The sequence below is a fragment of the Colletotrichum karsti genome (assembly GCF_011947395.1).
Source record: "Colletotrichum karsti strain CkLH20 chromosome Unknown Scaffold10, whole genome shotgun sequence".
In the NCBI taxonomy this organism is placed as follows: Eukaryota; Fungi; Ascomycota; class Sordariomycetes; order Glomerellales; family Glomerellaceae; genus Colletotrichum; species Colletotrichum karsti.
In genome coordinates, this window is record NW_024065910.1 from 45,257 (window position 1) to 67,885 (window position 22,629).

At 52.0% G+C, this 22,629-nt stretch overlaps 6 protein-coding genes across 6 annotated transcripts; 1 reads left to right on the plus strand and 5 right to left on the minus strand.

The window, feature by feature from the left end:
* Positions 1-109: 109 nt before the first annotated feature.
* On the minus strand, positions 110-1,878 carry CkaCkLH20_03880 (uncharacterized protein; the record flags this gene model as incomplete). The annotated part of the gene is made up of 6 exons (XM_038886599.1): positions 110-798; positions 855-1,001; positions 1,065-1,337; positions 1,446-1,526; positions 1,586-1,663; positions 1,731-1,878. 6 exons carry the CDS (start codon positions 1,876-1,878, stop codon positions 110-112), a joined length of 1,416 nt encoding a protein of 471 aa, XP_038747849.1.
* Positions 1,879-3,596: 1,718 nt separating this feature from the next.
* Positions 3,597-4,616, minus strand: CkaCkLH20_03881 (uncharacterized protein; the record flags this gene model as incomplete). Its single annotated transcript, XM_038886600.1, has 1 exon — positions 3,597-4,616. One exon carries the CDS (start codon positions 4,614-4,616, stop codon positions 3,597-3,599), a length of 1,020 nt encoding a protein of 339 aa, XP_038747850.1.
* Positions 4,617-7,995: 3,379 nt separating this feature from the next.
* Positions 7,996-8,991, minus strand: CkaCkLH20_03882 (uncharacterized protein; the record flags this gene model as incomplete). Its single annotated transcript, XM_038886601.1, has 1 exon — positions 7,996-8,991. One exon carries the CDS (start codon positions 8,989-8,991, stop codon positions 7,996-7,998), a length of 996 nt encoding a protein of 331 aa, XP_038747851.1.
* A 4,587-nt stretch (positions 8,992-13,578) lies between these two features.
* On the plus strand, positions 13,579-15,703 carry CkaCkLH20_03883 (uncharacterized protein; the record flags this gene model as incomplete). Its single annotated transcript, XM_038886602.1, has 4 exons — positions 13,579-13,642; positions 13,708-14,131; positions 14,280-14,441; positions 14,494-15,703. The coding sequence occupies 4 exons, from the start codon at positions 13,579-13,581 to the stop codon at positions 15,701-15,703; spliced, it is 1,860 nt and encodes a 619-aa protein (XP_038747852.1).
* A 465-nt stretch (positions 15,704-16,168) lies between these two features.
* On the minus strand, positions 16,169-16,900 carry CkaCkLH20_03884 (uncharacterized protein; the record flags this gene model as incomplete). The annotated part of the gene is made up of 1 exon (XM_038886603.1): positions 16,169-16,900. One exon carries the CDS (start codon positions 16,898-16,900, stop codon positions 16,169-16,171), a length of 732 nt encoding a protein of 243 aa, XP_038747853.1.
* Positions 16,901-20,529: 3,629 nt separating this feature from the next.
* CkaCkLH20_03885 (uncharacterized protein) lies at positions 20,530-22,427 on the minus strand (the record flags this gene model as incomplete). The annotated part of the gene is made up of 7 exons (XM_038886604.1): positions 20,530-20,669; positions 20,728-20,937; positions 21,003-21,137; positions 21,193-21,861; positions 21,914-22,024; positions 22,071-22,170; positions 22,227-22,427. The coding sequence occupies 7 exons, from the start codon at positions 22,425-22,427 to the stop codon at positions 20,530-20,532; spliced, it is 1,566 nt and encodes a 521-aa protein (XP_038747854.1).
* Positions 22,428-22,629: the final 202 nt, after the last annotated feature.

Consider the following 22,629-nt stretch of genomic DNA (forward strand, 5'->3'; position numbering starts at 1 on the left):
CTACTTCAAACATGATGCCCATCCACCCTTGTTGAACCGTACCTCGTACCCAAAGTAGAATACCCATCTCACCGCTAACCCACACACATAGTGACGCGTCATACCTCACCTAACTCACATAAGTGCAGTTGCTCCCATCAGAAACACTCGGACTGCCAACATATCCACTATCACAACTCCTCACCCTCTCCCCGCGTCCCCGCCGACCCCTGATCTCGAGACCAACACCGCAAGCCCGCGCCGCAGCCTCCCAGGGCCGCAAGTTCTCCTCCAGCCGCATCTCCTCCATGTGCCGCTCCCTCTCCGCGCGGAGCCTCTGGCCCAGCGTCTCCTCGACCTGGCTCAGATACGTCGGTCCCGCCGCCGTGGCCCCCGTCGACGAAGGCGGCTGCTGCGGAGCATTCACGCCGAACGTCTTCGCCGCGTCCTGCGCCATCACGGTCGCGTGCATCACGCAGCACGGGCTCCCCGTGGACCGCGGGACGGGGCAGCCCGGGATCGAGCAGGAGTGCGCCGCGTCGCAGTTCCCGCCGCTCGCGCCGCCGGGGCCGTGGCAGCCCTCGACGCGGCACTCGTGGGCGAGGCAGAACTGGGCGCCGGGCACGACGAGGGGGTCGGACGTGCGCGGGGACGGACAGGACGGGTGCAGGCAGGCGTGGAGGGCGCAGTGGGCGCTCGAGGGCTTCGAGGGGTGCGAGCAGGCGGACGAGGTGCAGGTGTGCGTGATGCAGTAGAGGGCCTTTGAGGGCTTGGAGGGGTTGGAGGTCGGTTGGGGGCAGGAGGCGTGGTGGCATGTGTCTGGTGTTTTGTCAGTATGAATCACGAGATATGGATATACGGAGAGGGGGGCGTACGGCTGACGCAGTAGAGGCGCGTCTTATCCTGCGCGTTGTCCTTTGCTTCGCGGCAAGGGGGATACATGCAACGGTGCTGAACACAAAACCGGATTCCGCCCGTGACCGTCTCGGGACAACCCGTCTTCAAGCAGGCCGTGGGAAGATCTGTCAAAGTACATATTTCATCAGCAACCGTCAACATCATGGGGAAGCGCGAAATCAACTCACGCTGCCAGCAAACCTCCTCGAAGCGCGCGCCGGCCGTGACGGCCCTCATCTGCTCGCAGCCCTCGGCCTTGCAGACGCGGTGGTCCGTACACCAGTGGCCGCCGTTGATGACGTCGTTGCAGTCGCGGTCGCGGCAGCTGTGGCTCGGGCAGTACATGCCGCACTCGGTGCGCGGGTGGCCGCAGCCGGGGATCAGGCAGAGGGGCGTGTGGAAGACGCACATCTGGGAGACGGCGGAGCGCTTCTGGTGACAGCCGGGGAGGGAGCACGTGTCTGTTTGCATGGGAGTCAGGACGCTGAGTTTGGTAGGAGGGGGATGTTTGGAAGAGTTGAGAAAAGAAGAGGGAGGAGGAGGAGAAGAAGGGAGGAAGTTCGACGTACGTTTCTGGCAGTACGGCCAGTCCTGGCTGGTATCGGCGCAGACGCGGGTGTTGGAGCAGCTCTCGGATTGACAGCGGCGATCTGATATCAACATCGTGAGTGAGTGATCCAGCGAGTTGATGAGTGGGTGGAGGACGTACGGTCTGAGCAGAACTTGGTCATGCTGGACTCCTTGGCGTTGGGACACATGAGGTCGCCCGTCCGCTGGCGGCATGCGTCTAGAGCAAACATGAAGTCAACAAGAGGACAACGACGACCCGGTGGGCTGGTTGGAGAAGGACTTACGGTCTTTGCAGTACAACGATTGAAGCGGCCTGTTTCCCTTGGCCTTCTGCTCGCACTTGACGGCATGGCGGGTGCAGCCGACGTACATGCAGTGTGCCCTGGGCGGAGCCGGGGGAGGTTGCTGCCGGGCGCGGCAGTTGAAGAGCATGGCGATGTTGGAAGAGAAGGATACTTGGAAGTATTGAAGTTTGGTAAGATTGAGAGATTTGGCGTTGGAATGTCAAACGTGAGAAGGATAGTCACAGGCGGGAGGGTGGTTATGGGCGGCCGCATTTGAATATGAATGTCATGCGGATGGATGGCAAGTCGCAAGGAAAAAGGTAGCATGAGAGCGCCTGGATCAACGGATTTGGCGATATGAATCCTGCATGATATCTAAACCCCCGTTTCCTCGCTTCATGAATGAGCCCGGAAAGCCCTCTGGAGTCGCTGTCGCCGACGTGGTGACGGGGTTGTTCGGGATTGCATTCATGTAGGGCTGAGATCATCGGCATCTGGCATACGTTGCCTTCATTGTTGATGTCGCACCGAATGAGGTCGCGGCCGGAACCAGTCAGTTGAGAGGAGGTGTTGCCTGTCTCTCGTCGTAGTCAAGCACATTGTTCAAGTTGTTTCTGGATTGAGCTCCAGGCACAGAATGATGGCATGTCCTGAAAATCTCTATGGATCAGCGACTAGGCAGGGGATTATCAGCTGGATGGTCAAATGTTTCGGCCTCAAATCAGCGTTGAAACTGTGACCAGTGAGAACCTGGTAGTGTCTTGGCTTTATCTCAAAGACTCATTGTTCTTTGATAATGGAAGCTGCCAGAGACCAGAACCACTCAGACACTCCGCGGACAGCACCTATGCAGGCATCCGGGCAGCTTGTCTCGAACGCCGGACAAAGAAACAAGAGCTGAGACTTCCTCTCAGACACATGAGCAACTCTGGAGAAGAATCCAATGATTCATCATGTTGAAACTTACTATGGCCACGCTGAAATACAGCCAAAGGCGGTTTGGCTGGCGCTTGGGTGGCTTCGCGATGATTTTCTTGACCGAGCCTGACCGAACTCCCGCATTCAACCTTGACCGAGGCCCTTCACACTGTACATAGATTAGCCATTGGCGCAAGCATACATGACTAAATCCATAGTTCCCGTTCATCTCAGATCGTTCCAACAACTTCCTACGGTAACTATGCACGCGCACAAGCACCCCGGGCAATTGACTCAGACTGGGGGCGTATCGAATGGCATCGATGGCCGCAGAAACTCCAAGACCCCGAGCAAACAAATTAGTTTATCGCCACTCATAGTCGTTATTCAACCCCTTAACGCTCTCATCGTATCACCTGAGTCGAACTAAGACGTTCTCGTCCTCCTGCTGACCCAACTTGGGTTTTCATTCAGTTGATGTCGCATACCCGCCGTCGGCTGAAAGTCATCCGGCCGAAAAGCTCGCGAGGTTTCCCGATTCAACGCGAGATTTCCGAGGGTTTCGGAGACCGAACGCTTCTGTCCTTGAAGTGTTTGGTGTTGCCCGGACATCCCTGCCTCTGTCCTTGACGGGAGAGGCACGCGAGTACGACGTGATCCTCTTTCGATAACCAACCACACGACGGCAGGTTTGTTGCAGAGAGCGAAGGCGAACACGTATCAAGACAACATTGATATGTTGCGCAGGCCCCCAACGCATACCAAAATCTGTCATAATTGGAAAGTGGGCGGTAGTTGTCATGTATCAAGTCTGTCAATTGTGTGAATGTCTTCCTCAAATATCTACCTACACCTAACGCCGATGAGTAATAAAGCCCCAGGGTATCCCTAATCATTCAAAAGAAAAGCCCAAATATGCAGATCAATCCCCTACAGAGATCTTCTCAATCAGTCCCTAGCTCCAGGAGTGCTTGGCTGTCCGTAATGGTCCCGAATCTCCCAAATAAAATCTCCCCGCTCGAGATCCAAAGTCCGCGGAGTCGGGTCATCATATCCAATCTCTTCAATGATATTCTCCTTGAATCTCGAAATCCTCTTCGCCTTATTTCTCCCCGGGCTATCAGGATCCCCCAGAATACGTTCCCTGCTGGAGCTCGCAAGAGCTGCCCGCGGTGGCTTCCGCAGCTCCAAGTCCACAGGCCGAAGCCAGGCTCCAAAGTCGGCGAAGGTGTCTCGCCTGATCGTCCCCACGCCCGGCCGATCGGGACTCGCGGTCTGACTAGTATCCGCCGCCGAGGTCTGGTTCAACTTCTGCTCCTTTTCCCGCTTCGCTTGAGCGGCCGCCGCCACCGCGGCGGGCGTGGGGAGCACGCCTGCCGTCTTCAGGTCCCGCAGCCAGGGGAACCACTCTCTCAGCAGCGGCCAGACGAGCGGTAGGTTCGAGACGTAGACGGCGACGCTTGCTTCCCGGATGTACCAGAGCATGTAGTTCGGGCTGTACGGGTCGCCCAGGTTGAAGATCTTTGTCAGGAGCGCTGCGACGATGACGCAGATGCCGAGACTGAAGATGAAGACGAGGACGACCTTTTGCCTCCAACAAACGCTCATCTTGAATATCAGAGGAAGGGGCACCATCAACATCAGGGTGTCGGAGGAGATGTTGAACCAGCCCTGTAGAATTGCATAATGCTCGAAGGTCGCACATTGTCGGTTGGGGGGGGGAACAGCCCAATATCCGCTGAAGGGTCTGCATGCTGTGAACATTGTGATCTGGGTCGCCGTCCAGCCAATGGCCACGTAGAGTGATATCCAACGGACAAACCGCCTGGCCGATAGGCCAAGAGTTAGGCGGGTATACAGAATCAGCACGCAGGTTTTGAGTGTGTATATGAGGTTCAGCATTGCCTGCTCCGATACAAGCACGAGCTTGGAACCTTCGATTCGTTCGTCTTTTTCGGAGGCCGACATTGTTGCTAGGTCTTCGGGAGGGAAGAGGTTCGAGCCCCCATTGTCGACAATGACGTTTAGGATTGCTATCAAAATCGTGAAAAGACACTATGTGAGTTTCCATGGTTAGCATCCAATATTGAACCAAGATGGACCTGGTGCTCAGCTTCCCAAAATGTGATGAAATACTTACTGCGGCGCATAACTGCAGATAATCGTCTGCTTGATAGTGCTGTGGCCCCCCAACGCGCCTTGCTCTACTATATCTGACGGGCTATGTTAGCTTGGGCTCTGACATATCGATTCCGGTTCAACTTACAATCTAAGCCCGATGAACGCCATGCCAATGGAATACAAAATCCAACTCTCGTGCTCCAGAGCCTTTGAGAAACTCTGGTTTGTGTCGACCATCATTGCAACGTCACAGAGGGCGCAGCCCCGACGAGGAGTTGACTTCGGTTGCTGTTGCGAAGGCAGGCAAACGCAGTCCGCAGTGCAGTACTGCTAGTGATTTCTTGTAGATACTCCCCAATTTGCCTTCATGTTTGGTGTCTTGGATGATTTCTCGAAACTGAAGATTGAATTGTTGCTGGCTGTTTCCAAAATAGCATCAAAAGAATGTACCTTTTCGAGAAAATACAGAAAGAAGGGAAACATCACATTGCGGTTCCAGCCAAGTGAGCGCCGAGGGCTTGCTGTACAAGTATGTTTTCAGAATTACCATGATTTCGGGCGAGGTGCGCTATGCGCTGAAACTGTGGACCTACGCCCGTACGTTGGGATTCGAACAAAGGGTTTACAATTATTGTGAGTTCATGATGTCTTCCGCCTTTTGTTCAATATGAAGCGATATCCGCCTCGGCCAGCCTGCCGATCGGCAAGAGCACCCTTCCACTGGTGTCACTATCCGACAGTCTCAGATCTGAAGGCTAGGTTAAAGATTGGGGGTGACAGAGATATATCGAGAGCACAGAAAGCCGCATGTTGACTAGATCTTGAAATAGTGGTGGCGCCTGATGCCGAATGCGGCCAGATATTGGGGTTTCGTGGGCTCCCCGCGGATTGCTGAGTGATTACCACAACCCAAGCCCTCGATTTTCTTTGTCCTTACGGAATTCAAAAAACCCCAGATTGCTTCAAGCCGATTAGGTGATTCTCCGAGAGTATGGGTGGCCTAGTGTTGGGCCGGTTTACGTCTATGAGCGGCATCGGCACCCGTCTTCCCGACTCCCGATTTGACGATGTCCTATTCCATCCACGTAGGCTTGGCGCGCTTGACCTCGTTCAAGTCTCGGCCAGCTTGGCCCAGGTCAACGACGTTGGTAAAGTGTCTTGTGGGATACTGGGCCGAGTATCGCGTGGTCGATCACTTCCCGCGCCGCATTCCACATGTTCTCACCTTTGAGACATTCATCCGTGCCCGCTGGTGTAATTTTCGAAGAGCCTTTACTGCTGTCGAAGAGTAAATGAAATACAAAAACTCATCCCAAAACTTGTTTGACAAGAAGTAACCCGCCCTACCTGACAGCGTTGTCTTGACCAACGGGACGATGTTCTTCTCCGAGACTGCGGTAGCTCGAGACCAGACATCAGCCAACGCCGGTGGGACAAACATGTCAAGACAACCTCTACGCCCTAGAGCGTACTAGTCTATTCTAGAGTCCGCCATCGTCGGCGACGGAGCTGACCTCCCGCGACAGTCGGCCTTTCCACGCACCGGATGCCGATTCAGCCGGAAGGAAGTGGTCAGACACTCGACGACCCATGCGACGAACCAAAGCAGAAAGCCAGGCGCTCTGAATACAGGCCTCCAGGATGTTGTTCGATCTTTGCGTGCTTGAGATTGCTTTTTCAACTCCTTCGCTCTCGCTAGAAGCCGATGGATGTCAAGACGTGCCAAGAACATCTCATGTCCAATACTTGCAGTATGCCAAGTGGGTGAGAGCAGATGGCATTAAACGAGAAAACCTTCGCACGTCAAACTGACTTGCCAAACCCGTCTCGGCCAACTAACCGAGGTCGAATGAGACGCGTCGGTGCATCTTCGTTATATCTCGGCACGGGATTCAGTGTAATCCCGCCGGCACATATTCTACCGATCAAGATAAGTTTTAGACCGAAGCCTAAGAGCAAAAAAATTGGAAGATCAAGATCGATCGAGATGTCCTTTGGAATTACTTCTTGTCGACGACTCAGACTATCCAGCATGGTATCTGCTTGGTGATTGCACGATGTTAATGATGACCTTGACTTGAGGCTCTGGGCCTCGACCCATTTTCAACGCGCAAATACACACGAATACGAAAGAAAAGCAGTTCAGACACGTTCCTATGATTCTTCAGCTCGAAATTCTGCCCCTGACGAGGTACGCCAATACCGATCAGCGCGATCTTCCACACGACGGGCATTGCCGTCCAGACTAATGACGGGAGCCCGTGGCCCCGGGTGGCCAGCGCGCGGAAACTGTCTCGAGCTGTCTTCATGGCTGTTCCCAGTTTCTCCCCGTTCCTGCTGCTCGCGTTTCCTGCCATGATATGGTTTTTCTACCCCTCGTCCCGTTTAGACTCTCCGCTTGGACAAGGACCACGTAAACCGCGATCAACCCCGTCCGACCCCTGAAACGGTTGGTGGCTACGGCTCAACTTCGACCTGGGTTCGCCGGCATCTCCTGGACGCAGGAACGAGATTCGCACTTCTGCTCGCACCCTGTGAAGATTTGCTCTGTTTCACTGTCTGCATTCTCTTTTCTGTCAAATGCTCGATGTGGTCATCGTCTAAGATCGTGTTTGGCACATTGACCTACTTCTGCTGGCGGCTAAACGGACGCAAGGTACGGTCAAGGATGGCTTTCGAATGCGTCTGTTCGTCAACCAGCCGCCTTAACGCATGTTAGAGGCGAGTTTGACAGGTAGGCGGCGGCTGCAATCGCAAATAGGTTCCTGCGTTTCCGCCCTGCTTATCACTAGCAATTGGTATGCAGCCAACGCGGGAGGCGTCCGCGTCGTATGCGATCGCTTGCAGATCTGCCTTCTGCGTCTACCAAATTCTGGTCAGACTGTTTCAATCGCTATCAGATAGGTGGCTGTGTATGACTTGTTTGAACATATTGGCGCTATTTCATCGGCTATCTCGGCTCATCTACCTATCAACTTGTCTTTCTGTCTGACAGGAAGGCCACCATTGCAATATGAGACTCTCAGAGATGTGAATCTGAACTCAACCGGTGGTCCGGACGGATGGAGTAGTTGTCTAGAGCTTGCACCTTTTCGGGCAGGAGATTGCTTGATATCTGGTTAAGATGATGCTTGGCAGGGAACAGTTGAGCATGGTTACCACGAATGCATATTTCAATTGCTTAGCCTACATGTATTCGATCAGATTCTCAGTGCCAAACACCATACTACTGGCTGAATATTCTCCTAACCCATCCCATTCTCGTCTCAACCGTAGCCTTAGCAACTTCAGCCCCGATCGGCAGGCCCAGAAAATCAAACCCGTGGAAGCCACCGCTCCACACATGCAGATCCGCCTGAACACCACACTCCCATAGCTTCATCGCATATGCCACATTTTCGTCTCTAAATGGCTCCGCTGTACCGGCATCGATATACGCCGGTGGCAGATTAGACAGGCCCGTTGCCCTTCCGGGCGCTACATAAGGGCTGACTCCCTCCGCAGCCCCCTTCTTGTCTCCGAGGACGCAGTGCCATGCAAAGTCGTTGTCGGTGCTGTCATAAACCCCATCGTCTTTGATGAACTGCTTCTTAGACACGGTCATGTTTCTGTCGTCCAGCATCGGGTAGACAAGCAGCTGTGCGCACAGCTTAGGACCTCCGAGGTCTCTGGCTCTGAGAGCGGCGCCGGCGGCCAGTCCGCCGCCCGCCGATGCCCCTGCAATCATGAGACGACTGCTATCGATGCCAAGTTCGGCGGCGTGCGCACTTGCCCATTCAAGCGCGGCGAAACAGTCGTCTTGCGGGGCCGGAGCCGGATGTTCGGGTGCCAGCCGGTATTCGACGCTGAGTATCACCGCATCCAACTCTTTAGCCACTTGAACGTAGAAAGGCAGCCCAAGAAATGCGTCGCCCACCACCATGCCTCCACCGTGGATGAAGACTACTCCAGGCCGTTTCCCATTCGGCGTTTTGGGACTTCGGGACTGCATGATGATGATGGGTATCTCGCAGTCTGGCCCCGCGATTGCGAAATCTTTGACTGTCAGGTCTGGGTCGTCGCGAATCGAAGCTTGCATGGGAGCCAGGTTTCTTGCCCGGATTCGACGGCCCTCGGCCACATCTTCCTTTCGGAGAGGGTAAGGTGGCGTCTTTCCGATCAGGGGGACCAGCTGCGAGTCATAAGGGGGCCGGGGAAGGGGATCGGTTGAAGACTCTGTCATTTTGATGGGTATTCTCTAGACACGGTGAAATCGTTGTTTGAGGGATATGCGGTGAGAGGGAACTCAATAATATTGATGGTTCTTATCCTGTCGAAGTCATATTCTGGAGTTCTCGGGCTGACGTTCTTTACGCACTATCTCCGTCTCTGATGACGCCGGATCAAGACCGCAACATTAATATTTCCGATATTGTGGCTTATCTACCCTTTGATCTTTGAATACCAGCCGCTACTGGGAACTCATTGCGGCTAGGCCTGGCGTTCGGCATAATGTTGCCGCTAGAAAGGCATTGATCAAGTCGTCGAAGAATTAGTAGGTACTTCACGTTTAATACTTGAAGAGTGAGGCAAACGTTATTAGTTACTTCCAAATTCTCTCTGAACTTACTGGGAGTTCAATACCCAAACATATAGAGAACTACAAGTTCACACTTATAGTCTTGTCATTGCTGTTTCTTTCATTCGAGACTGCACTGGAGAGCATCGTATGTGCGATCAGACTCATGGAAAGTAATTAGAGTTCGTTCTAAAATATGACATCAAGGAACATAGCCATCAAAGCCGTTTGGACGACGAATATCACGAAAACAGATTGACCGTACTTGCTTGAATTGACCTTACTCATTACTGGCTTGTGCTTCGAGGATCAAATTTCTAGACGTTCAATGTTGGTCAGGTGAACGGTGAGCAACTATGCAAAAGATGCAAGTCTCGGCAGTCGCGTTTGTCGACCGTAGTACGCGCCTGGACTTCAGCCAATAACACGAGGCTATGTCTCCGGACCTCCCAATCCTTCGGACATGACTGCGGCTGAAGGCTGGTAAATTGGTGGACGGGTAACTAGCCTCTGTGTTCCAGCCCGACGCACTAGAGAAATTGGGAACCAAATGGCTTCTCGGAACCGTTTCGTCAGCATTTTGCCGATTATTGTGATACAAATCAGAGGTTATAATCTGACAAACGTAACGGCCACACGACAAGACGTGCTGTCAATGTTGGTTGCACGACATCTGATGATCAAAATAAGATCACCCAGTTCGCTCAGCAGCAGACTGCTTAAAAACAACAGCCCTTCAAGGAACTACTTCGGTGGAATCGCTTCCTGTCCGGCGAAGATGATATCATGTATGATGACGTGGGGCATTTGCTTTTGGGTCTCACGCAATGTATCTTTGTCCTTCCCAGAGAACAAATTTGGAAGTCGTGGCACTTTCCCGGCGTGCAGGCGTATTCCTCCCGTCCGCGACTTCCGTGCTCAATTTCTTGACATTCTGTACCCCAAACATCCGTCAAAGTGCTATCACTTGAACTGTCGGCCTGGCTCGGCCATCCAGTAGCGGCTTTGCGTTTCGGCCGACTGAGGAAGTTTCTGTATGCTGAGGCCACCCGCTTGGCCCTAAGTCCGAAGAAGTCGGCTTAACGTGGCGAAGGCTTCATGAAAGCTCTCAGCACAAGTTCAATCAAAAGCCGGGCCGAGGAGATTGGACTTTTCACCCTTGAACACAGCATTGGGATTTTCAGTTGGCAAGAGCCTCGGCGAAAAAGCCCGTTCAAGAGGTTCAGCGTCCCGGTTGAGTTGGTAAGAGACAGAATTCGCGAACAGTCTGTGGGTGAGTTTTGATAACGGCAGTCCTAGTCCGGCAAGTTCAACGAAGTGTCAGTAGCTTTGTGGAAAGAAACATCAAACGAAGTTTTACATCTACTGCTAGCGCCATATTGACTCTGTCCCGATAGAAGAGATTGTTTAGCCATTGAAAGTTGAGAGACTGAAGCGGACCATGAGGATGCCGCAGCTCAGCCTTGGTGCACACCGAATGAACCATGATTGCGCGACAAGACTTCTGATGAAACATGTGAGATTTCCTGATAAACAATTTCGACTACTGGCCAATAGGAAATCATGGAGTTCATTATGTCCAAATATGAAGTGGCTTGTGAAGCTGCCAAGAAGGTATGTTTGACATCACGAGACCTTCATGTGTTATATTGACGGATTAAACCTTTACATAGGCTAGATTTAGAATCTAGGTGCAAATATCACTTTGATAAAAGACACTTTCGGCGGCGAACTTGTCACTTGGTCGTCAGTGCAGCATCCGCCAGGCGCAGCGTGCCAAAGTCCGACATCCGAGGCCGTGCTTGTCGCTTCCTGATAAACTTCCATCACCCAAAGGCAAAGAAAGATAAGTCGGGCTTTCGGAGTCGTGTAACGTATTATCAGGTACGATTGGTGCTGGTGCGGCCCTCTGATGCGCCCGAAATGCGAACGCTGTGCAGCCACAGTAAAGCACAAGGTTACAAGAAGTTCGGCAGAAACTTACCTCATCTTGTCGACGGTTTCCTATCAATGCCGTGTGGGATTTGACGTGTGTTTATGCAATGTCTTCGGGTAGCTCCTGGCACGATATTTTGTTCACGCGTGCTGGCAATGCAACCCTTTCCGTTGACCTGAAGTCCTTGGACGAGGTACGATGTGAACTGGGCTACTTGAGATCGTCATTGTGAAGGCAACTGACGCAAGCCAGTCTTCGATAAGTCCAGATTAACCTGCTTAGTCTTGAACGCATAAATGTTGGGGACGAGATGCCTTCCTGCTGCAGTGTAGCAAATCGTTGTCTCCATTTGCCACCGTTCTACAGTCGCACACTTCCTATAGAGGATCTGTCCGTATCCGAGGCTACGAGCCTGGTCAGCAGGTCCACGATGCCAAGGTTCTCAGCGAATTTGGAGGATCACCGAAGATTTATGAGCAGAAAGCACCGTTCGGCGGGTTTGGCGGGTTCGGGCCTCATCAAGCTTAAATAAACACCGTCAGCACCAAAGGAGTAATCCCAGTTAAAAATAGTAGTCCAATTAAGGAAATAAGTAGACACAAGCTGCACTGGTTCGAGAAACACATGCGGGCAATTGGAGATTAAACGATGCAGCCAATGGGAGGTATCCCCGAGAACTGGGTGCCAGGTATCACGGCTGCCTACCCTCCTCTGCCGATTTGAGCCTCTTCATACAAACATCGATCGAGGAGAGGCTCATGATCTCAAATTAAGCAGCAAAACTTCAGGGATCGTTGTAGAAGTGGTCACATTGGACGGAAAACTGATGTCAGTCTTCAGTCTTCATGTGATGCTGGCTTGTCGCATGGGTAGAATTAGTCGAAGGAGGGGTCACAGTCAAATCTGATCATGTAGGACCCTATGCTCATTGGATATATCGCAATTTATAACATGCCAACCCAGTAGCTTGGTAGCTTAAAGACAACATCAGGTATCCTGAAAAGTGATAATAGACGCCCCTCATAGATCACATGCAGTGTTTCTACCCAGCTGAACTCAGGCGTTGCACACCATTTCAGCAGATGGCTGGCGAAGTGGTGGTACACATCTCAAAAGTTCTGTCAGGCCGGCCCTCATCGCGGGAAATTCTTTCTCGATGCAGACGGCAGTCACATCCCGAAGGGATTGTCGCAGAAGATTCTGGGCTGAGGGTGGTCGGTAAACTTTCCTTCCAGGAATCCTGAATCCCAAGAGACGAACTCCGTATCCGTATCCGTTGGTGAGGATCGGGAGATGACTGGGTCGTCGCGTGTGCACCCTACGCCCTGCTGTCTGCTTACTTCTCTCCTATTATTACTTTCTTCGGACGATGACAGCGACTCAGTTGATGGGTTATCACCAAGGTCACACTGCAGCGAACATTGCACATTTTCGGCGTTAATGATTAATCTTCCCCTTTTCGACGGCGTAGATAGACCCGTTTCATTGGGCAAATTTGTTCCCATTTCTGAATAAGACGATAGCCCTGGAGACCGGGTATGTCGGACGACCATCCCATCTCACGGACGCTGTCACGGAGCTGCCTCAGAACGTCAAAACCCATTGACCGTCTGGGGCGTGATAGGTCGCACTCCTGTGGGAAGTGGCTGTATTGAGGCCGTGAAGGAGGTGTGGGCTCGCTTTTCAGTCAATTACCTTCGCAGTCAAGATCGGACAACAAGGAGCCATAGCGACGAAGCTGCACACGACTACTGCTGCTGCGGCAAGGATCGTGCATGTATCCGCGCGGGTGGCGGGCAGACCCTGTCGCTGAAACCTCTCTTCTAACTCTATCAACTTACACACAGATCCGAGTGACGCATGCCAACAATGGTCTTGACACGGCAATGTTGTGTTTCCGGGATGACCAGACTGTCAACCACCTTGAAAATGGTGCCCGCACACCACCTTAAAGGCAATCAAGTCGTCAACCCTCCCGGCCGACTCTTCCGACCAGGTCCTGGCTTGCTCGAGTTCCCTGGCATTGTTTAACCTCCGATCAACCCACCCTCGTTACGCCGCCCCTCCCTTTCAATATCCATCCACATCGATCACATCACATATCACTGAGGTGGTGTATGGCGATAAGCCGTTCTTTTTTGTTCTTTGCATCAATCTTTTTAATCAACCTCTAATACTTCGGATCGCCTTCACGGGATCTTCACGGTCGTCATACATCTTCACCGCGTGCTGGCATGGCTTCAGATTAATCTTAACGCATCCCGAGAAACAACTTGTTGCGAGGCATACGGCGCCCTCACAACACCACATCCAACATGTGGCTGCTCAAGGTCGTGACTATCGCGACGGCGGTTGCAGCAGGGCTGCAGATTGAACCTCGTCAACGTGACGAGGTGGAATTGGCAATAAGACAACTTGGAGATGCCACATCGTTCATAGCTGAGCTTCCCACGGGGCAAGCAGGAGCGGAGGCAACGTCGTCGGCTCCACCAACATCAACGGCGGCACCAACGCCACCACCTCCACCTCCGCCTCCTCCACCGCCAGCGCCGCCAACGACTTCAACGACAACAACATCATCGTCAAGTCCGCCACCACCGCCCCCGCCGCCATCTACAACGCGTCCGACAACGACCTCAGTAGCTGTGAAGACGACATCTTCGGCACCACCTCCGCCTCCACCTCCTCCGGCAACATCAACTCAGCAAGCACAACCGACCACTGTTCCGCCGCCTGTCTTTTCACCTTCAAACCCTCCACCACAAACGACTCCTCAAGCTCGTTCTTCGGCACCGCCAACAGCTCTTCCTGCTGTGACGACCAGTGCGGGAGCCGCACTACCCCAACAGCCGCCTCCTTCCCAAGGAGGTACTCAACCAGGCCAGCCGCCAGTTGCTCGAATCATCGACCCAGCAGAAGGAGCATTCATCGGCGGTGTTCCGACAACTAACATCGATGTGCCTGTGACGTTCTTGTTCCTGTTGCTCTTCAGCGCTGGAGCATACACGCATATCAGGATTTACCGAGCCAATGCCAAGCGTGGCCACAAATTCTTGCTCTCGGATTTGATGTTCGACTTCTGTATGGTTCGCAATGTCACCTGTATCATGAGAATTATCTGGGCTTTTGAGAAGGCTCGTGTTGTTATTCTCATTGCGTTGATCGTGCAATTTGGAGGGTGAGTCTCACATCAGCTTATGCAACTCACGGAAAACTAATATTTTTCACAGCGCTGTGGTCATAATGGTCGTCAACATTTTCTTCGCCCAGAGAATTATCCGGTCAATCCACCCCAACTTTGGCTGGCATCCCTTCTTTGGCGTTGCCACTCTCTTTTTCATTTTCTCTGTGCCAGCTGTTATTCTGAACAACAGTACAGCTTTGGGCGTCTCGTTCTACCACATCGAAGACCAGGACCGCGTCGACACTGCTCTCAATGTGTTGAAGGCCGGAGTTTCGTGGATTATGCTTCTGGCTGTCCTGCCTGTTGTATCTGTCTTGTTTGCTTCCATCATTCCGGGTCCCAAGCCTGAGCGATTCGGCGTTGGAGACACTCACCAGAAGATCGCTGTCTTATTGACAGGCGCCATTCTCCTAATCGCGGGCCACGCCGTGCGTCTCTCGTCAACTCTCAACCCCGAGCCTCCCGATTCACAGAACAAACTCCTCAGCAAGGAGGTCTTTTATACAACGGGTTTCATGCTCGAGATCTTCGTTGTGGTCTTTTATGCTGTCATCCGCATCGACCTTCTCTTTCACGTTCCCAACGGATCGAGCCAGCCAGGCGACTACTCGCGGAAGCCTAAGCCCGGAGAAGACGACTACGAGGCCGCACTTCTCACAAAGGAGGAGATCGAAGATGAGATTGCGGCAATGGGTCACCCGTACGAGATTGTCGATTCGTCTGGCTTGGGCAGGGATGGCTCTGGTCGGACCATTGTCGCTTTCAGCACCCGCCGTATGAACGGCGAGAAGCCAGTTGTGCTACCGCCTCGACCTCAGGCCTACAGCAGAGTACAGTCCATCAGAGGCTCCGTCAGGTCGGTTCGCGGATCACTGAGATCGGCACGTGGTGGAATATCTCGGATGATGTCTGGGCGGATGACGCCGGCCCCGTACCTCAACCAGGTCGACGTCTCCCAGCCGGCATTCAACGACAATGCGTTCGGCACGAGTCGCCACAGCCAATATGGTGTTGCGCAGCCATTGTTCATTCAGTCTCGCTTTAGCAGATACACGGACCCTGATGATGAGAGATCTGCTTTGAGACCTGACATCAATCGACCTGACAGCCATCGGCCTGAGAGTCAAGCTACATCTGGCGAAATTCCTTTGAGTCTCGATCGCGAAGGCCTTGGTTATGACGACGGACGTCGGATGAGGAGGTCTTCGATACAAAAGTTCAACGTGTTGGAGAGGGAAGGTGGTCCTTTGAAATAGACTGTTCTACTAAGCGATACGCATTAAGAGTAATTGATTTTCTTTTAAAGAAAGGCAGTCGTGTGTGCCTTATTGAATTATAGGTATTTCTCTAGATGTACTTCCAAACGTGAATATCGTTCCGTACGCTTCATATGACGTGAGCTTTCAGTGAGACTGGTCTTACTTTCAGCCCGGTGTCGTCGTCGTGCGGCTATGCGGTCAAACCTTCGTGGTAGAGAGCCGGATTCTACATGTAGGCGTGGCTCAACTATACAGAGCAGCACACACATGAGACCATGTCAAAAGTGACAACATTAGGACATTGTGGTTTGCCTCTCCAGAATCAATAATGTATTAGGATCCAGAGAGAATCTCCAATTTCTTTACCGCTGAACAGCCTTCGACACGGACCCTGCCGTTGTGTACCCCCGCGCCCATGCTTGTATGCCAATATCATCGTACATATACAGTGGATTATCCGCCTTAGTGTTTCTTAAATGGCGGTGGAAACATGCTCATCAGCCCGCCCAAAAGGCCTCCGCCGCCTCCAGCTCCAGAGTCCTGGGTAGTAGTAGTATCAGCTTCGGTCGCGGACGAGGGAGGGATTACGGCTTGACAAACAGTAGAGCTGGCACCGGCGGCACCAGGAGGAACTGGTGCGGCGACAGATGTGCCACCAAAGACGGCGATGCCTTGGTCCAGGACAGAGCTGAGTGCCCCGGCGCTCTTCTGCGCGTCTGCGCTCAATTCGGGAGGGACCTTGCTGACGAGGGCCTGCGCGAGGGCGACACTAGCCGACTTTTGATCCTGTAGCGCAATGGCAACCAGTGGCGTTGCGCCGAGGGAGTCGACGAGAGACTTCTTGGCCACGACGTCGTTGATCGTGACCTTGACGTTGTTGGTGAGGGCGTCGGTGGCGGCCTTAAGGTTCAGGGCATCCTTCCGGTTGAGGACTTCCGAAGCTTGAACCTGCGGGGTCGCGTCCTCGATTGAGCTCTTGACATTCGTGACGGCGTTGAGAAGTTGAATTCCACCGCCGAGAGTCACTGTCTGCGTAGCTTTGACGGAGTTGTCGAGACCTTGAAGCGCCGAGTTGATGGTGTTCAGGGCGGCTTGAATCGTAGCTAAATCGCGCTTATACTTGTTTGTAGGGACGGGGGCGGCGACAACTGTGGCCGCGGTAAAGGCGTAGAGCCAGAGAGAGCGGAGGAGCATCGTGACCTGCCTGTGTTGAGTAGTCTGGCCCTGAAAGGATCGAACTGCTGCCTCCTATAGATTAAGAAAAGAATGAAGGTGCGGTGAAGATAAGGAGGAGCAACTTCAGACCATCACTGCGCGAACCGGCGGATATGATGAGTGAAAGGTGACAGGCAACACAAATTGAAGGTGACCCGACAGCGAGGGTCCATATAATGCGAATGCGGAGGAGGGATGGGTGATGGCACACAGCCAAGGCCATCACAAGGCGCCGACAAAAAGACTTGGCTGCCGCAGGTCCCGATGTCAATAGCGAGCCTAGCCTGATCTTTGGGTCTGGCTGGCTTTCATGAGGCAAAGTTGAGACGGCCTCGATCGTGTGTGGGAGCATTGGCAGTCTGCCGTGAGACCGCTCCCTATCAACGTCCCGCTTGCCGGGTTGTCAGCTTTGCGCGATGTGAAGCCATGGCACGACGTTGAACTACTCGGCGAGCAACGCGATTTGGGGGATAGGAGCCACACACATTCCATGGCAATTCCCTAGATGGGTAACTTTGTTCGAATCCCTGTTTCAAGTTGCGAAAGTCCAGACGATTCAGAGCATAGAGTTTGACATGCTGTATTCGTGTTCTGCCCCTCCCACCGGGTGAGTTGATCGTTGATCACTGAAGTAGCGCCCCCCATGAGATATGTTTGAGAGACTGGCACGACTCCGATGCGTAGCAGCTACTGATTCTCCCAATGTTTCTTCTCTTTGCTTATCCTAAGTTGAGCAATGAAGACCACTCCTAACGACTATGTTGAAGCACTCTGATAGCTAACCAGGCCATGACAATAGAAGACGTCGAGTCATTCATGGATATGCAGATCATTTGATCGGATCGGACTACCCCAATGAACATCGAATGAATTTCCCGATTCAACGGTGATACAACCTTGAATCTTCCCTTGCCGTCTCATCTTTCTCGTTTTCGTTTCAACACTCGCACAGGCTTTGTTTCCTTAAATGGGGAATTATTAAGTGCAAGATATAACCCCGAGTCGCGATCATCAATCCACCGGCTGACGAGCGGATCACACGAGCAACGATCCCCTAGATTGCAGTCTAGAAGCTCCACTCTGTCATCATCCAGACTTGGTGATAGTCTTATAAGTTGAGTTTTTGATTTCAACCAAGAATCCAATGAGTTCCGACCAGGACGAACCACTCTCTCCGTCCCCGATGCATCGAAATATCATTTGGACCGGCCCCGACCACAGGTACCGTTGCCGGGCTGAACTCTTCCGGTATTTGATGTCCAGCACATCCTTGTCAGGTATCCAGAAGCTTAGACACTGACAGCTCACCACGGAATGGCTGTCAGTGCACGTCTATTGGAGATGTGTTCGTCATTTCTGTGCCGGTGGACGGTGCATCACGTTGACGTGAAATGCTCCCGCCTGCCGGCACGTCGAAGCTTGTGGCCATCGGACGCAAACCTCTGATAGACAAGAAAAGGCCGATCTACTACTGGTCTTTAAACTTGGCGTTACAGTGTCGAGATCTGCACGATGGGTATTCAAGACTTCTTGGAGTCATGTGCATGAACATACATCCTGCCGACCTTGGTTGACTTGTGCTCTGAAGCAGCCGATTTCGCCAGTGATTAGCTTCTCTTAGTGCAGTAAAATCCATCAATCGGAGCCATTCGTGTGATCAGAGTAGCAAGCCCCATCAACCAAGAGCAAGAATGCACCCTATTCGGTGAGTAAACTTCTGATAGCTCAGCGTAAGAAAACCAATTGAAGTGATCCCGAGTTTAACTAGAGGGCCAAAGCGAGATCTTCAAACGCTAAAGCCTCAACCTTCGTACAATCCGGGTTCAGCAGGGCTACGCCGAGCTCTCCGAGAAGGTTACCGTTCGACAAGACTTGGCTCGTCATCCTCGGGAGGTGGTAACTGGGCACTCGACCATCATCACCCAAAGCGTATGATATACCGAGGTCTATTATCGGACTTCTCGCACTTTTCGTGTTTTAAACGACTCAGTAACTATCCGGCTTGACTGAGCATGGCCCAAGAAAGGGAAAGCTCATAGCTGGATGCGACAGCATACTAAACAATCGCTACCGCATCGCGATCTCACACATCTCCTCTCAATTTCCAAAGTAGGTCAGACTTCACTAGCGCGACGGCATTGTTTGTACAGAGCTTGAATTTCTGCAAGGCCCAAGTCCTTGAAGTTTGAACTGGTTCAAACCATGAAGTCGTGCAAAGAAGCTTAGATCTGCTGACAGATCTCATGCCTCGGCAGCACACATTACGGCAATACTCGCAATGTGTATCATTTCTTGTCGAAAATTCCAACTCTCTAAATCGCATAAAGCTTGTCAACCTTGACTCTCGTTTCAACCTGTGATGCGCAACAATCTCCGGGCGTTATCTCACGCCACTCGCACTCAGAACGGTGAATCGTGATCAATCAACCCGATAACGTTGATTCAACCAACCAGAAAGTGAATGAAATTAGGCAAAGATTGAGGGCTCTATATCGCCCTCTATCTGGTTGAGAACATCTCCGGTCTGCCGACGTGACCACAAGTCTCGCGCTGCCTTGGGGAGAAAGTAGGTCGAGGGTGGTGTAGGCGACAGTGACGTGGGTACTTCGTTCATATGCTCAATAACGGATCATTGACGTGCCCTGACACCCGCACATGATATAGCGAGTCGTGATGATGCGTGAAATAGCTTTTTATGATCTATCAGTATTGATAATGAAGTCGCCAGCACTCCTTCTTTTCATTTCAGTCCAATGTTTTATGTCTAGCCTACTTCTCTCTCTCTACAGTCAGACATTCGTCAGGCTAGGATGGATCGTTGTTTTGTATAAGCACAGTCGGAATGACATACAATCTAGTAATCTTGGGTATCAAAATGAGTAGTTATTCACATCTACGGGACCGCGTTAACAATTTGTAGACGTATGATGTGAAGGTACTGTGTAAGTGACTTCTTGAAGAGAGTGGCCCACTCCTTCCCAGACTATTAGTAGAACAAATCCTAAATGCATACAATAATGATTGGTCACACATGCAGCTATCTATTCCCGCGGGTCGTGAAGACTCCCGCAGACGGGAGCAGAGGTGTTGCCGGTCCGAGATCCGGCCGATCTGCCCGATGCACCCAGTCATTTTCTCTCACATTGTTGTCAGTTCGATTCACAGGTCAGCCTACTTGCTACATCTTCGAACCGGCAGAATTTGGGCAAATCGAACGGCAGAATTGTTGCTTTGATGTATGAAAATACATGTATTCACCACTTGGTTTCGTGCAATGATCCTTGCTGATGCTGTATTCTCTTACAACACGTGCCCCTGATATTGATGACACCAAAAGACTCCAGCTGTGAGTCTTGTACCAAGTACCAACTTTCAATGAACGTAATAGAAGTCCAAAGTCCCATGTTTCAATGTTCTTTATTTAATATCACACTTCAATTTATTCGGGGTCACTTCTGCCATTGGTCAAGAAGCCTAATGAACCTGGCGGCAAAGCTACTGTAAGCATACCTGCTCGGTCGAATCCCGATAAATTCATCAACTGATAAGTCTACTCTCATTCGAAGCATTCCGCCTGTTTGAAGACAGTACGTGGCTCCCTTCTTCACTCAGAGCTGATAAACAAAATGAATGTTGTCAAAATCAGTCATGTCATCTTCTGCATTTAGCAAGCCCTGGCGGCGACATTCTTCTTCGCTGAGTCCGCTTTCCGCAATTTTCTTCGCACGACGTCTGTTCTGCACAGAATCTGCGTATTGTTAGGAAACGACTGAATGAGGATGTCTGTCCTGCGTTCGTCAACTCACAGTGCAATCTCCAAAGGCTCATCAAAACTGCTTCAACGCCAAACAGTATGGCACAAACTGTCAATCCAGGAATGTATCGAGGTGCATCTTTGGCTTGGAAGACTTGGGCACCGATGGCGTTGCCGGTGCAGTATGACACGAACAAAACTGTAGCGGTAACGGACTTTTTGGTGCGACCGGCGACGTTGGAGGGAAGCATAGTCCAGATCACTGCCCGAAAACGTCCCATCAGCAGAGGAAAACACCACGTTACTGGTTATGAGATCAAAACTTACGAAGACCTGGCAAGTTCCCTGTGACAGTCATCAAGTATAGTCCCCAGCGTACCCAGAGATATCCCGACTTTGGAAGCAGTGCAAGCGCGAGCATGCCAGCGAATGCCGGGGCTAGAGATACTATCATGAAGAAGACTGTGTGTAGTTTGGTTAGCAAGCACACCCAACCTATTGTGTCCGTTTCACTCACACCGCAGGTTGGGCTTCTTCATTGTCACATAGCCCACTAGCAGGAACCAAAGAATCGACACGGCATGCTGCGGAATCGTCCCTTTGATCAGTGTCTCCTCCGAACTGAAGCCGAAAGACTTGTACACCAAGTTTCCGAAAGTCGTGACGCCTCCATTCGGAATTGCGTTCGCGGTGGTCGTCAGAAAGAAGAAGTACGTCTGAGGATCCTTGAACGTCGTCGCGACCTGGCTCCATTTCCACTTCGTCCTCTTCTGTCTATCTGACCCCGTCTGGTTCGAGACAACTCTTGCAGCCGCCATGCGTTTCTCGCGCTCTGAGAGCCACTTGACCTCTCTTGGCGTACCCAAGATGAAGAACGTCAGTACGGCTAGCACAATGGTCAGGCCACCGAGAAAGAAGGAGATGCCTTTCCAAGCAGCCAGTCCGCCCGGATGACTGTCCGCGTGTTTGCCGATGGCGTAGTTGATCAGGCCTGTGACGACGCTCATGCCTGAGTTCGCAGTGCCCCAGATGATGGAGCGCATGGTGTGTTCGCGTGAGGTGTACCAGGACCCGGTGATGATGAGGAACGTCGGTGAGATGGTGCATTCAAACATGCCTTGGAGGGCACGCAGGACCATCAGGCCAGCCCAGTTGTGTGCGAAACCAATACATAGCACAACAATACCTGCGAAATTTCGCGTCAAAAAGGATGGACTATTAGCTCGTGGCTCACGTACCCCAAAGAAACATGCAAACCCCAAGAAATCTTCCCATGTTGAACTTCTGCATCAGGTAGTTACCCGGCGCTTCGGAAACCATGTAGGATATGTAGAAAATTGTCGTTAGCCCTGTCCCTGTCAGCCAACATCCAAATCTTGCGCTGGAGTTACAGACAGGAGAATTGCTGTCCGTGGAGGTTGGTGTCTTCCTGCATGCCAAAAACGGCTTGCACACTGACAGCAGTTTTGTCGGCTTGTTGTGTGCCGTAGCATAACTGAACATCGGGTGAGTTGTGTTCAATTCTTTGCTTCACTGGATCGCCAAACATACCCACATCAGCGGCAGTAGCCACAGGTCGATCTTCCATAGCAGCCGCCTGTACTCCTCGACTGTGTACTCCGACTCGGCGTTGATAGTATCTATGGCAATTTTCTCAACCACCTCTCCGTCGTCAATCGACATACGGGCGATGGTCTCTGAATCAGGCTTGGCGTTGCCAGCCTCGGGGTCTTTGGCTGGTTGTAAGCTCATCTTGGGGTCATATGTTATGAATAGGTAGGTAAGCACAGTTGATGTATGAAGTCGGTGTTGCCGTTGACTAGGAACTGGGAGATGGAGTAATAGAAAGATGCTTTAGTTGTTGAACTTCTGAGAAGAGCAGGTGTTCTTGGGTTTGTAGAACAGCTTGATAAGCCAATGTCCCCCCGAATGCTCACCGGCCGGAGCTGGGCCG